Genomic DNA, 15,669 nt, shown 5'->3' with positions numbered 1-15,669 from the left:
TCCTCCATAATTTCCTCTCGTTTCCCTTCCTCCCTGCTCTTTAATCGTGTTCCGTCATCAGCTTTTAACTCCATTTTCCGCCCCCCCCCCCTTGCCCCCTCCTCTGAGCTCCTGGCTCCACTGCTGCTCCTAGCTCTTTGTTACTCCTGTCTCTTTCAGCCACACCCCTGATCTTGGGGTAGGTTTTAAATCTCGGAGGTCCCGTGTGCACGTAGTGTACGTTAAAGATCATTTGATGATCCCAAAATCGATCAGAGTAGGCTTCGGCCGTCACCCGGACAAAATTTAAAAAATAATTCTTACCAAATTAAAAGTCCCGTGCCCACATATGACCTTTTGCATTTGCAAGCACAAGCGCATCGAAACAATAAAGGTCATTGTATGCTTAAAAAACAAGACGGACAAACAACGAAGAGAAAGCGAAAGAGTAGGACCTACCAGTGGCGCCATCCAACCCCCTGCGACAACATCGAAGTCGCTGTGGTTTAGGGGCATTTTAAAGAGAAAAAAAAGATGCATTACTTTCCTTCGTATTGCTACTGAATCTTCAATAATTTTTATTGTTTCCTACGGCCTGGACATAATGGGAGGTAATCCCTGCACCCTCCTGATGCGAGTTAAGTTGATGCAGAGTTTCTGCCCCTGATCGTTCTCAACGTGAAAAGTAAGTACATGGGTTTAATGCCCCTACCAACACTATTAGGTTATTAAAGAGACGTGACCTCCGAATTTATGTTTATCTCAGATCAGACCGAGCCTTGAAAGCTCCACAAAACAACTTGAGTTCATTCTACGCCCAGTCTAGGATTCGAACCAGGGCCACCCGCTCTGTAGTACAGCATGATGCCACAAAGTTAACACATTCCCTTTAGTGCAGAATAGCTGCTGTGGATTAACTTTATAGGCTGACACCCCTTAAGATCTTGATAGGACTGAACAAGCTGGATCGACTCCGCGCAAGGAGTACATAAGTAAACAACGTATAAATTGGTTCAGACATTCTGACAAGACTACCACCAGACAATACAGCGTCAAGATTATGCAACCAGAGATCAGATAGATACAGAGGAAGAGGCAGGAACTGAAGGATACAGTTCAGGGGAAGAGGCAGAAACAGATGTTCTTTCTAGTAAGAGTTTTAGGGCACTTGCAACACAATAAGAACATATATGTGCCGAAGATTTGAGGTGTTACAAGAGAGTAACAAACATAAAAAAAAGAAGGAGCGGAGGTAGAGACGATAGATTTTTTTTTATAGGAAAGAAGGAGCAAACCACACCACAGCATCCGCCAACCACCCACCGAAACAGATGGATACAGTACAGGGGAAGAGGCAGGGCCAGGTGGATCCAGGGGAAGAGGCAGGAACAGATGGATACAGTGCAGGGGAATAGGTAGGACCAGGTGGATCCAGGGGAAGAGGCAGGAACAGATGGATACAGAAGTCAGAGTAACACTTGACGTCACACCCAAGCAACAAGCGACACAAAAAACAAGAAAAAGACGTTTGCCTCTCCCCTGCACACACACCGTCACCTTACAGAGGCCGGAATAAAAGGAAGGAAAAACAGAAAAAGGGTAGGCCCAAACAAAGCAGACTCCGGTAGTCCAAGTTTCTCACCCTTTTTTAAAAGACTCAAGTAGAATAGTCTCTCAACCTAAGATCATGGATTTGAAGAAGTAAGTGAGAAATTTCCTACAACTCGAACGCTACTAAGTATTTTCTTAGTATTTTGATATCTATCGCACAGGTACACATCTTTACTTTTTTCATAAGTGCCTTGTCCATGGCTGGAAATCTAAAACCGTGAGAACAGCATATCACTATATAACTGACACTTGTCATGAAAGACTAAAACCACGTTCTCTGTACTTTCTTATTTTTAAATAGCTATCGGAACTGGACCTTGATAAATGTGAAAGATCCACCGAAACTAGCAAATGTGGATAAACCACACGAAAAACTGTCCTACTGTTCATCATAAAAAGGTAGGTCTACACAGACCCAAGACATGTTAAAAACCATTTGCTACTTTTTTTAGTTTCGGATCTTCAAAGGGATTTTTTTTTCTTTGTTTAAAAAAAACTACAACCTTTCAAATAACCAGTGAAACAATGTTTTTCGGAATACTTTTTGTGAGCAAAGATAAAGAAACAACACAACCTTGAAATATATAAATATTTTTATTCATAACAAAGCAGATCTAGCGAGGCTTCAAGCATTTTTAAGCTTCAAAATCTGCGTTCAGCTTCGACGTTAACGAGACATTTAGAAAGCATATTACGTAAGGTTGTTTCGTCTTGGCATAGAAATCTGACAAAAGTGTTTGTCAGTAGAACATAATGGGGAAGAAACGTCAAATAACAGTCAAATATGCAACTGTGATCAAATTCTGCTGGCAGCACTTTGACCTTTGACTCAAAGACATGAGTGTAACACCGCACTCTTCAACAATCTCCGCTAGAAACATCCATGCTAAGTCCATTTCCGGTGTCCCAGAAAACGACTCATCAATGCTATATAGAATAAAAATGCGCGTATATACCACGTTATTTCTTTTCCTTGAGTAAAGAACCACATCGACACAACAATGATCATTTAGTGGTGGGAAAAAGTAAGACAAACAACAGAGGGATAGTAAAGAAGTAGGACTTACAACCACCCGCTACACCATGTTAAATCATTTGCGGTCTGCTATATTTTTCATGTGGAAATGGGAGTTACAACGATAGAAAGGAGAGTGGCTAGTCTGAGATTAATAGAAATTAACTATTTAGATACAAGATGAACGGGAAACAAAAACAACGTTTCAGTTTACCAGTAAGTACATACAACAAATCAAATGTGGCCATCTGTGCAAATATCCAAACATACGATAGTTTGTAATGACTTCGACAGGGAAAACACAAGGCACAAACAAGCGACCCACCACAACGTCACAACTTCCATATATACATATACAGCTGTAAGGAAAAATAGCGATCGGCAAAAGCAACTTCCATAAATTATTTCAATCAAATAATTTTCGAATTCAAAGAAAACCCACAATAAATAATCATTGAAAGTTAGAATGAATGCGATTTGAGGTGATAAGAAAACACTGCAGATTGACAGGAATCGTCCTTTTGTGAAACGAAAGAAAAATAATAGCATAAGAATGTGAGCATAAAAATTCTCTAAACCTTCTGTCAGGTCTCTCTAAACCACTGTTCACGAAGTTAGACTTGAGCAACAAGGTAAGCAGAGACCTCGACGACACACGCGTCACCTGAAAACAAATGAGTCAAATTAGATACCTTTTTATACATTAAACATGAGTTTTCATAAAAGTTATACCGCAACTGCAACATAAATAGGCAATATAGGTTTCGAAGATGGCTGTTACTAAGGAATAAGATAAAGGAGGAATAAAAGATGTTTTACAGGAAAAAATGGGCAAACCACATCAGAGCATCCGTCAACCATCCGCTTCTATTGGGGGGTTAAAGCTTTTTTATGGTGTTCACACCGTTGCTAATCGATAGATTCTGAGTGATATGACCTGTCTTGCTTTATACTCTGGTACATTGACATAAGGCAAGAATTTCACTACGTTTCTCGTGACTTCCTTACTCCTTAGTGTTTTACGGCACTTGCAACACAATAAGGTCATATTATATAGGTGCCGAAGATTAGGTGTTACAAGAGAGTAACAAACACAAAAAGAATGAGGGAAGATAAAGACGAGCGTATTTGATAGGAAAGAAGAAGCAAACCACAACAGAGCACACGCCAACCACCCACTTCCTTACTCCTAAATTTCAAAGTCCCATCGGGGCACAGGTAGCACAAACATCTATTTTTTGGAACTTTAAGGAGCGTGAAGGCAGGCTACAAGTTAGGCGATGAAACTAAATTGTAAAAACTTTCTCCCACATTTACATCAGCTATCATAGGAGGCGGGCTGCTTTGGCGTTTCCTGTCATGGCCAACTTTATGCACGGGTTGTGTGTGGGGGGCCCTTGAGGCACATGTTGGACTCACCTTTCAGCGAGGGGTTCAGCACTCCTTTTTGGAACAGTTTCGTGACACAATGATAGCGATGATGAAGACCCACGAGACAACAGCAAGTCCCAAGGCGAACAGAAGCAGCGTCTGAAGGGCGCGGTATGTCATGTGTGCAGTTTTGATCTTTGACACACTCTCGTCGTCGAGTTTGTTTCCCTGGAGGAAATAAGGTTTCAGTTCCTATGTTTTAGCTTTGTTTCTTTAAAACGGTTCAGTTCTATGTTTTAGCTTTGTTTCTTTAAAACGTTTCAGTTCCTATGTTTTAGTTTGTTTCTTTAAGGGGGGGGGGGGGGGGGTCACACCTATTTTTGGTCAATCTGGGTCAAATTGGGTATTACAATATTTTTTTGCCTTTTCTCAGTCATTTCTCTGTTGATTTGATTGTCCTTTGGCACAATCGTAGCCAGTTGGATGCCCAACATTTTTTCTTCTTACATTGTTATTCTATCTTTACTAATTAGAGAGGTATCTCATTTTTTGTCCAAAATATTTGATTTTTTAATTTTTGACACATTTTTCGAAACTTATCTGAAGATTACAGGTGTATCTTGATGGCACTTGGCGTACTTGTTGCCCTTAGAAGTGGTTACATTACATAGTCAGCGTTTTTTTTATATCTATCTTGGTTTTCATTTTATGATTGAAAAATTTTGGAAAATTGACCGTCTTCTACATTTTTGACAAGATTTGCACACTTCTTCCTGTAACTCCGAAACGAAATAAGATATCAAAAGATACTGACTATGTTTAACTTATATGCCTCTTGGGTACATGTGTGCCAAAGGACAATAAAATCCATCGGTAAATTTCAGAGGAGTATTGATTTGAAAACATGATGTGAAAATCCAATATGGCCGCCATAGGCCATCTTGCATCCTGGAAATTTTTTTTTTCATCGTAATACCTGTATCATGACGAAGTTGTATGCCAAATTTAAGGTTTCTAGGTCCAGAAATAAAGGAGTTAGCTCGCTTGTGAGAATAACATACATATGTACAAAGAAAAAGAAGAGCAGAGAAGGACGACATATGCTTTATATTAGTTTTAGTTTTAGTTAGTGTTTTACGGCACTCGCAGCTGCATAAGGTCATATGAGCGCCAGAAGATTAGGTGTTACAAGAGAGTAACAAACATAAAAAAGAAGGGGAGATAAGGACGATAGTTTTCATGCTTGATATTAAAGAAGTAGCAAACCACACAAGTGCAACCGTCAACTACCCGCATGTTTTAGTTTGTTCAAGTAAAGAAAAGCACGTCGACCCAATTATGGTCCTTTAGTCCTGGGAAAAAGTAAGAGACAGAAACAACAGAGGGAACGTAGAGAAGTAGGCCCTACCCTTTAACGCCCTCCAACCACCGGCTGTTATGTTTTAGCTTTAGTAAAAGTTTTTTGTTTATTTTATAGTAGATGGTTTTACGGCCCTCGCAACTGCATAAGGTCATATGAACGCCAAGGGGTGGGTGTCAACAGAGAAGTCTTTACAGGGAATCTGACTTATTCTGCTCACCTCTAGCTTCAATGGCACAAGGTCTGCTTCGACTATCAAGGCACCCCGGAAATAGCAGATCACAAGAGAGTGACAAACATACACAAAAGTAGAGGAAAATGACAATAGTAAGTATTAAGAAAGAAAAAGCAGCATTTCCCTGATCAGGCACAGTTATGAGCGTGACATGAATCAGCCCACTTACAATTCTACTGTGCTTGAACGAGAAATGTCCCCTTTGGGAATGGCCTAAAGACATTACAGTCCGTGGCACCGCCCCGGGGGGGGGAGGGGGGGGGGTGAGTAAAAGTTTCAAAGCACTTGCAACACAAATAGGCTCTATAAGTGCCGCAAATTAGATGCGCTACTGCTGGAAAGTAACACACAAAGAAAGGGAGGAGAGCTAAGGACGATAGATGCGTGGTAGAAAAAAAGTCTCTAAAACAACCTGACAGTGTTACAAGGGGCGCTAGACCTATACCATTTCACATATAATTAATAGGCCTATATGTTCTTTTACTAACTCTCAGCGTCTAGTTATAGGCCGATCCTAGGCTTTCTGAGTTCAAGTGTTACAAAGATATACGTAGTCACTGGAACAAAAGAATTGGATAGCCCGACTATGTCCACCCCCCCCCCCCCACCCCTCTCCCTTTTCCGAGTGCCATGTACTCTGACCGCCGGAATAAGGACATGTCGTTTTCCTCGGGAAGCAGGGCAAGATATAATGAAGTAATTTTGAAAGACATGTTGACAGAATTGACACCATAAAGCACTTCTGCGACTGGACAACGACAAAAACAACAACAATAGGGGCAACAAAAGCAACAACTACGGCAACAACAACAACGACAACAACGGCAACAACAATAACAATAACAACAACAACAATAACAACAACAACAATAACAACAACAACAATAACAACAACAACAACAGTAACAACAACAACAACAACAGTAACAACAACAACAACAACAGTAACAACAACAACAACAACAACAACAACAACAACAACAGTTTTTTAGTTTTAGTACATTTTACGGCTCTTGCAACACAATAAGGTCGCTTAGGGCCGAAGAATAGAAGTGTTACAGTAGAGTAACCAAAAACCAAAAGTGGAGAGATAGGGACAGTACATGGTTGATAGGAAAAACAGCGATAATAACGATAACAATAATAACGATAACAATAATAACGATAACAATAATAACGATAACAATAATAACGATAACAATAATAACGATAACAATAATAACGATAACAATAATAACGATTACAAAGGCAACGACAACAATAACGGTATCGACGACAACAATAACGGTATCGACGGCAACAACAGCAACAGCAAAAATTACAACCCATTCGAAGAACAAAGAAAAACGTCAACTGATACAGTAGGAAACAAAAAAATGGTGAAATTGTTTGGGTTTAACGCCCCTGTCAACACTTAACAGTAGGAAGAAACAGTTTTAGTTTTAGTAGAGGTTTTTACGGCGCTCGCAACTGCATAAGGTCATATGAGCGCCAGAAGATTAGAGGTGTTACAAGAGCGCCCTGCAACCATCTGTCGTTATGAAAAGTAAACAACGACGACGACGACAGCGACGACGACAACGACAACGACAACGACAACGACAACGACAACGACAACGACAACGACGACGACGACACAACAACACCAACACCACTAACAACAACAACAACAACACCAAAAACAATATCAACATCAACAACAACAACAACATAAAAAAACAACATCAAAAACAACAACAACAACAACAACATAAAAAACAACGGTGACATCAACAACCACACCTCAATCAAACCACTCACGCTATCCACCCAGAATAATGGCACAAATGTGCCGAGCTCATCGCCGCTGTACCCCGGGAGCCTCGCGTTCAGCTGGTGTCGACGCTGCTGGCTCAATGGAACCCCGGTCACCTGGGCAATTTGTTTAAGTGAGAGTTTTACGGTACTTGCAATATTACAAAGTCGTTTATATTAAGTGTTGTTAGTAAGAGTTTTACGGTACGTGCAACATAACTGAGTCATTTATGTTTAGTTTTTGTGAGAGTTTTACGGTACGTGCAACATAACTGAGTCATTTATGTTTAGTTTTTGTGAGAGTTTTACGGTACTTGCAATATTACAAAGTCGTTTATATTAAGTGTTGTTAGTAAGAGTTTTACGGTACGTGCAACATAACTGAGTCATTTATGTTTACTTTTTGTGAGAGTTTTACGGTACGTGCAACATAACTGAGTCATTTATGTTTAGTTTTTGTGAGAGTTTTACGGTACGTGCAACATAACTGAGTCATTTATGTTTACTTTTTGTGAGAGTTTTACGGTACTTGCAACATAACAGGCATTTATGTTTAGTTTTAGTAAGCGTTTTGCAACACATGCAACATAATTAGGTCACATAAGTGCCAACGATTTTTTTTAAATAGAGGGTTTTATGGCGCTCGCAACTGCATAAGGTCATATGAGCACCAAGGGGTGGGTGTCAACAGAGAAGTCTTTACAGGGAATCAGACTTAGACTGCTCACTTATCTAGCTTCAACAGCACAAGGTCTGCTTCAACTATCAAGGCACCCTGGAAATAGCAGGTCACAAAAGAGTGACAAACATACAAAAGAAGTAGAGGGAAATGACAATAGTAAGGATCAAGAAAGAAAAGGGAGCAGTTCCCTGTTGTAGATCAGGCACAGTTATGAGCGTGACATGAGTCAGCCCATTTACAATTCTACTATGCTTCAACGAGAAATGTCCCCCCTTTGGGAATGGCCTAAAGACACTACAGTCAGTGGCACTGCCCCGGGGGGTTGCCAAAGATTGGCGGTGTTACAAGAAAGTAAACACAAAAGGTGTTTTGTTTAAGGCACTTGCAACACAATGTCATATAAGTGCAGAAAATTCGGTGTTACAAGAGGGTGACAAGCACAAAAAGGAGGAGAGATAAGGACAATAGATGTGTAATAGGAAAGAAGGAACAAACCACAACATAGTACCAGCCAACCACCCACCTGCTCAAGCAACCCTCCCCTTATACGTTTTAAGTTTGTTGAAAATATGAACGTCGTGGTTTATTAAAGTGAAGTGCAAGCCATCACATTAATGGTTAATTCAGTTATTTAACAATGACAAAGAGAAAACAGTGCTTAATATTTGTACCAGTACCATTTACATGTGGTCAATTTAGACGGATTGATACCAGATTACTCGTTTGACTTGATTGAGTAGATCCATTACAGCATTACTGACACAAGATTACTGATGAAACTTCGATAAAAGTCGGTGCAGGCAGTCAACAGTTATATATAAAAATTATAAAGTTTGATAGAAATCGGTATAGGTAGTCAAAAGTCATCAGGAAAAAAAATGGTAAAGGTTTGATAAAAATCCGTGAAGGCAGTCAAAATTTGACTTTTCAAAAATACCTGTTTTGATTGTTTGAGTAGGTATTTTGCGGCACCATCGGGCCAGTTTGCCTATTTGAGTTGGGACAAGCTATACTATAATGTTCTACTCACGTCATCAACGTCAAAGAAGGGCCGGTGTGCCGCCTCGCTGGGGGACAATCCCTCTATGCTGTGGGAGTATACGGGGTCCGCGCCCAGGAAGTGTGGCAGGGACACGTACAGGGGTGCTCCTGGGAGAAATTGGGAGGGGGGGAAGGGGGGGGGCGAGAGCGTGAGAAGGGATGTATGTTTGTTTGTTCGTTGTTGTTTTGCTCTTTTGTTTAGTAAGAGTTTTACGGCACTTGCAACACAATAAGGTCATATAAGCGCCGAAGATTAGAGTAACAAACACAAAAAAGGAGAGATCAGGACGATGGATGTTTGAAAGGAAAGAAGGAGCAAACCACACTAGAGTACCCGCCATCCACCCACTGTTTGTTTGCGTATGGAGAAGCACATCGACTCAGTAAGTCGTTTAGTGCAGGAATGAACGTAATGGACAGACAGAAACAATAGAGGGAAAGAAAAGAAACTGGACCTGCTCGTGGTTCCCTCCAACCACATAGAGAGAGGGGATGAGGAAAGGGAGGATCCGTTTTTAGCTTTGGTAAGAGTTTATCGGTACTTACAACACAAGTTAATTAGGTGTCGAAGATAAGAGGTGGTGCTATAGTTTGAGTAAAGAGAAGCACATGGACAATAATGGTCATTTAGTGGTGGGGAAAAGACAACAATAGAGGGAAACTAAAGAAGTAAGACCAAGCAGTGGCACCCTCAAACGACCCACGGCGATACTATAGAGTGACATACAAAGAATAGGAGAGTGGGTGGTAGGCGGGTGCTTTGGTGTTTCAACATCTATCATCCTTATTTTTTACACAAGTACATACGTACACAGACCCACAAAGACCCACACAGACCCTACACACCCACACAGACCCTACACTCCCTAAACACCCAAAACCACACCCACCACACCGAAACCCACACCCACCACACCGAAACCCGCACCCCCACAACCACACCCCCCACACACATCCACACTCACACATACAAATGCACTCACAAGAGCGTCCGAGGGCAGGCCAGGTGCTCCAAGTGATGAATAAAAATCTCTCAAACTATTTTTTTTAACCTGCTTTTTGAAATGTTATATTCTAAATCCATGTACACAAACGAGGAGAGGGTAGGCCACGAGAGACGTGTGGAAAGGGATATGAGAGAGATGAAGCTCACTTGGAACGAGCTAGGAAGGATGGCCCAGGACAGATAAATGGAAGGAGCTAGTATGTGGCCTATACCTTGTCAGGGGTGAAAGGCACTGATGATGATGACGATGATATAATACATATTACCTCTGTATAGGACATAGACACAAGCGTCCGATCTGTAGCAAACCATAAGTAAATATTTCTGCATATTTCGAACCACCATACACAAATCAGAAACATAAAATTTGCATATTTCGTTACATACAAGTTGCTGCATGCCTTTCAAAGTTTCAGATAAAGGGGAAACTGTTGTTTTGCTTTTGTTTTGTTTTTGCTTTTGCTTTTGTTTGAGTATCTAAAAAACATTCGAAACAACATTGGTCATTTAGAGTTACGAAAAAGATTAGACAGGAACAGAGAGAAATTAAGAAATAGGGCCTACCAGTAACACCCTCAAACAAAAATGTTGCCCCCTGAAACAGCAACTCTTAACGCGTTGTCTTAATGGCTAATGAATAGACTGTGGGTCTTCAATGAGGCATATCATCACATAGCCTCTTCTGCTTAATTTAATGTAGGTCGACAAAAGTTATATAAATTTAGGAGGCAGGCTGCCGACCCTGCCAGTTGGGGCCAACCCAAACTCAGAGGAATACAACATCCCAGCAGTTAGACCAAGATACTGCTCCCTAACTGGGAATCGAACACGGGTCTCCAGCGTGTGACTGCGAAGCGCCTTACCGCACATCAACCAGTGCCAGATCAGCGACAGACATCGGGGATCTTGGTTCTCCATTCATTCCTACCTTCGCTCGGATGCTCTTTAAAAAAATATACGTTTCCCTGATCTTTCCCTGTTACCCATTTGTTTAGGTTCCCCAAGTAGATTGCTCTGGGTCTACCCCTGCCTCGTTTTCCTTTTATTTGGTCAGTGAAAGCTAGATGTTCAAGACACATAACCTCTTCCATATCTCGTTGAGTAAACTAAAAGAAAGCACTCACCATCACTGACCGACTCCAGACTGTAAACGCCGTTCGGCAGACATTTTGGCACACAAAAACCTCCTCTCTTCCCTTCACTTTCATCATCATCATCATCATCATCATCATCCTCATCATCATCCTCATCCTCATCCTCATCCTCATCCTCCTCCTCCTTCTCCTCATCATCCTCATCATCCTCATCATCATTCTCTTCATTATCATCCTTGTCATTCTTGTTTATCTTTGTCACTTTGTCACTCCACAGACCGTCTTCTTCAGTACGAGTACCATGAGCTTTGCTGGGAATAAAGTTGTTCTGTTTCCCTAGTTCCTTACTGCCATCTATGAGATGACTGAAACCATCGTCAGCTGCGTCAGCTGCATCGCTCAGAAAAGATGCTGTGATGTTCCCTGCCATGGTAGTGTTTGAGAACTGTGAGTTTGGGACGACATAGCGAAGACAGCCAATGCCTTTCTCGCTTAGGGACTTTTTGAACTTGAGATCAAAAGCTCTGCAAAGTGAAAAAATCACTCGAAAGTCAGGTGTAATATTTTGAAAATCAGTGCTGCTAGATCGCGTTCACATTTTGTCATGAACAGAATGGGTTCACTGTAACACTAGTTTATGTTTAATGTTTGTCTTTGTCAGAGTTTAAAGGCACTTGCAACAAAAATGAGTAAAATAAGCACTATCGACCCAGTTTCCATATAAGTGCCAAAGATTAGAAATTATTAGAGATAAGCAAAAAAAAAAAGTGAAGGAAAAATATTGACAGATGTTTGACAGGAAAGAAGGGGCACACCACACCATGTAGAAAAAGCATAACCTTCTAGTGGCATTGCCTCTGCTCACCTATGTCGTTTTAATTAGAATGTTGTCATTGCTTTAACTTTAATCACCCCGGTCATTTTGTCCGGTTTATAAACTTCAAACTATTGCCTTTACCATCTGAAAAAAATCAACATATTATTTATCTTGTTTATTAATGTTCAAAGTACTGACTCAAACCTTTGCATTACCCGCAGACAAATTACATTGCATCCTGTTTAGAAAATTGACATTGTATTGATTTAACACCCCTCACAACACTGTAAGATTATAAAGAGGTGGGACCTCCGAATGTAACGTCCACCTCCGGAGAGACTGAACCAAGTGGGGAACATTCGGAAAATGTGCCTTTTTCCAAGGACACACGTGGGACTGACCTGACGCTCGAACCCCAGAACTCGTAACATCACGATTACGGGTCCCATGGTCTAACCACTGGGCTACCGACGCTACCACCCTGCTTGGGATTTAGGGGGGGGGGGGTATTGTACAAAGAGATAACAGTACAATTTTTTACGCTTTTTATTATGGACTCCTAACGCTTCTGGCGAGGGTTGCTCTGAGGAAGGGTAGCTCGCAAAAACAGAATGCGATTTAAATCGTAATTCAATCTGAATGTGAGACAAATAATGACAATTTTATAATTTGGCAAATTTTTAAACTGGATTCTGGATTTCAAATAACTATGAACGATTTGGAATTCACTTATTTTTTATTTCAGTAAGGTGGGAGTAATACCAAACGCATGCTGCCATTTGAATTCATTTGAGTAAGTCGGTGCTAGGCAGCTTTTCCTTCACGGGTGGAGCAAAAAAGCTACTATATTGGCACAATTCGACTAAATTTGACTGATCTTCCAGATCAAACGCCTTTTGTTTCTTCTAGGCCATGAGTCGAATCAGTCCTATTGTGCCAAAAAAGTACCCCCCCCCCCCCTTTTTTTTTCATTAAAGGGAAATCTGGCTGGTCCCGAATCAATCCAATTGTCTGTGTACATTGGGCATAAGGTAAAAATATGAAGACATCCTTTAGATCACTCTTTACTTTGGAGGGGTTAAAGTTTTTTAAAAAATGATAAAAGAAAATTATATTGATGCTACTTAGAGAATTTGTGTGGTAGTGGTAGTGGTAGTGGTAGTGGTAGTGGTAGTAGTAGTAGTAGTAGTAGCAGCAGCAGCAGCAGCAGCAGCGATAATAATAATAATAATAATAATAATAATAATAATAATAATAATAATAACAATAATAATAACAATAACAACAACAATAATAATAACAATAATAATAACAATAATAATAACAATAATAATAACAATAATAATAACAATAACAATAACAATAACAATAACAATAACAATAATAATAATAATAATAATAATAATAATAATAATAATAATAATAATAATAATAATAATAATAATAATAATAATAATAATAATTCTAGATTGCAATTATAGAGTGCGCTATCCCATACAGTATCAGCCCTGGGCGCTTTACATCAATCACATGATCACTGAGCCCATTCAAACAAGATAAGATATTTCACAGTAGCAAAAGTACATAATCATTACAACCACCACATTTCATTTTTTTTAAACCCAAACTGCATCAAACTTCATTCCTGTTTCAACTGTGATGCGATCGCTATTATGATTCAGCTGGTTCGATTTGATGAGAAGTAGGTGTTTTACGGCACTATCGGCTCAATTTATGATTCCGCTGCTTCTGTGACTCAAAACGCGACGTCTCAAAGAGATAGATCATGTAAATTGTCCATAACGATTCCAAGTTACCTGTAAAGTTGGGAACTGAAGAGAGTGAGCTTGCTGTTCTTGTTTGGAAACGGGGAGAACATGGAGCCATCTATGAAAAAAAGCGAATAGGGTCAAACAGGAACATTAACAACAATGGTTTCTTGTCACTATTGAAATCGAGTTATACCGGGCGGGGCAAAGAGAATGTTACAATACCTCACAGGTGCTATTAATTTTCTGGTATATTAAGGTCTGGGTAGCCTAAATCTCGCAGGTATTTGCCTGGTTGGTTTTACAAAGGTCACAAACCTCAAAAGCCATGAGCAGTGGCGGCTGGTGGTTTATAGAACTGACCGGCCATCATTCACATCGACTCTTTCTCCCTCCCCCCACCCCCTTCCTTCACAACACACACACGCGCACACATACATACACACACACACACACATACACACACACACACACACACACACACACACACACACACACATACACACACACACACACACACACACACACTATCTCTCTCTCTCTCTCTCTCTCTCTCTCTCTCTCTCTCTCTCTCTCTCTCTCTCTCTCTCTCTCTCTCTCTCGATCGTCACAGAAAAAGAAATACTACTACTGCTAGAGTCGGTGCTAGAAAACAAACTGACTGAGAAGCAATAAACTGTTGGTCCTGGCCTCTAGTAGATCTACTTTAACCAAAGACTTACTTTCTACACACCCACACACAATATCGACGCGCACTCAACCTGTAAATATATGTTTTAAAAAAACGGTCCTGTATGATGACAAAAAGTCGATACTGTACCAGTGACGCTGTCCCATGCAGATCACGTCTACAATCAGATACGATATACAAAGCTGGACAAAGTTAGCAAACAACAGTTTTCCATCATTATATTGTCAAACGCTCTTCATCGTACTTCTCAGTTCTCAGAACACTGTTGTAACCAATGGGGAAGTGTGGCAAATGCTAATTATAGAACTTGGTGTCTAGCTGGGGTGACGGTGGAAAAGGGGAGGGAAGGGAGCGGTAAGTCTTCATTGTTGTCGGCCCGACTCTCTTCTCGTTATAATTCTCCTATAATAATATATCTTCACTAGACAACTCTATTCGCCGGCCAGACTCATACGGGCCAGGTAAGTTATTGGTGGAGAGAAAGCGATTAATAAATATCAAACAGGAACTATAGGTGGCTAAAAATTCAATAGACAAAAAAGATTAGTGCTATGCTGACAAATGTTCTGATGAAATTTAGAGAAAGGCTGAATGATAAATACATGTACTGCTGATAAAATAATGCTTGTGTATGTGCTGCTCAAGATTTCGTAAGCAACGCATAGGCCAATTTGGCAATCAATGGATGCTATATTCGCTCTGAGGGCAGTCGATGGATTTGCCCAGTGGACTGACGTCATCACTGAACGCGCCGAGTGCGATATAAATAGATACTCCAAGGGTTTGTCCAATGACTGGGTTTGTCCACGCTAAGGTTTGTCCTCGTACGAAGTTCCGCGACGTGACGGCTTGACGGGAGACGATTGATTTAAAGTTACGGGCCGGCGTGATAAACAAACTTCTCGACAAAACAGCAGTGAATCCCACTTGTCTATTTGAGCGCCTTCAAATCAGCAAAGTGCTTTGTGAATGTTGATACATGTTTGTTTTGATTTACCTAAAACTGAAAGAAAATCAACATCAGCAATAAATCTCTTGCCAACAGTCCAGCTGACAAAAATTTGACCCGCGAGTTCACAAACCACCCCTGCATACACATACACACACACACACACACACACACACACACACACACACACACACACACACACACACACACACACACTCACTCTCTCTCTCTCTCTCTCTCTCTCACTCTCTCTCA

The 15,669-nt window shown here is 40.6% G+C and overlaps 1 protein-coding gene across 1 annotated transcript in view; it reads right to left on the bottom strand.

Annotated features, from left to right (window-relative positions):
* Positions 1 to 2,165: 2,165 nt before the first annotated feature.
* LOC101846614 overlaps positions 2,166 to 15,669 on the bottom strand; it is a gene marked incomplete in the record, with an annotated part of 36,952 nt that continues 23,448 nt past the window's right edge. Inside the window, 6 exon segments of the mRNA XM_005088951.3 lie at positions 2,166 to 3,269; positions 4,025 to 4,204; positions 7,372 to 7,482; positions 9,078 to 9,196; positions 11,219 to 11,712; positions 13,823 to 13,892. Coding sequence (XP_005089008.2) covers positions 4,040 to 4,204; positions 7,372 to 7,482; positions 9,078 to 9,196; positions 11,219 to 11,712; positions 13,823 to 13,892 — 959 coding nt within the window.

Source organism: Aplysia californica, unplaced genomic scaffold (genome assembly GCF_000002075.1).
Source record: "Aplysia californica isolate F4 #8 unplaced genomic scaffold, AplCal3.0 scaffold00001, whole genome shotgun sequence".
Lineage (NCBI taxonomy): Eukaryota > Metazoa > Mollusca > Gastropoda > Aplysiida > Aplysiidae > Aplysia > Aplysia californica.
The sequence above is the reverse complement of the archived record's forward strand: the minus strand, read 5'-3'. Positions and strand labels throughout refer to the sequence as shown.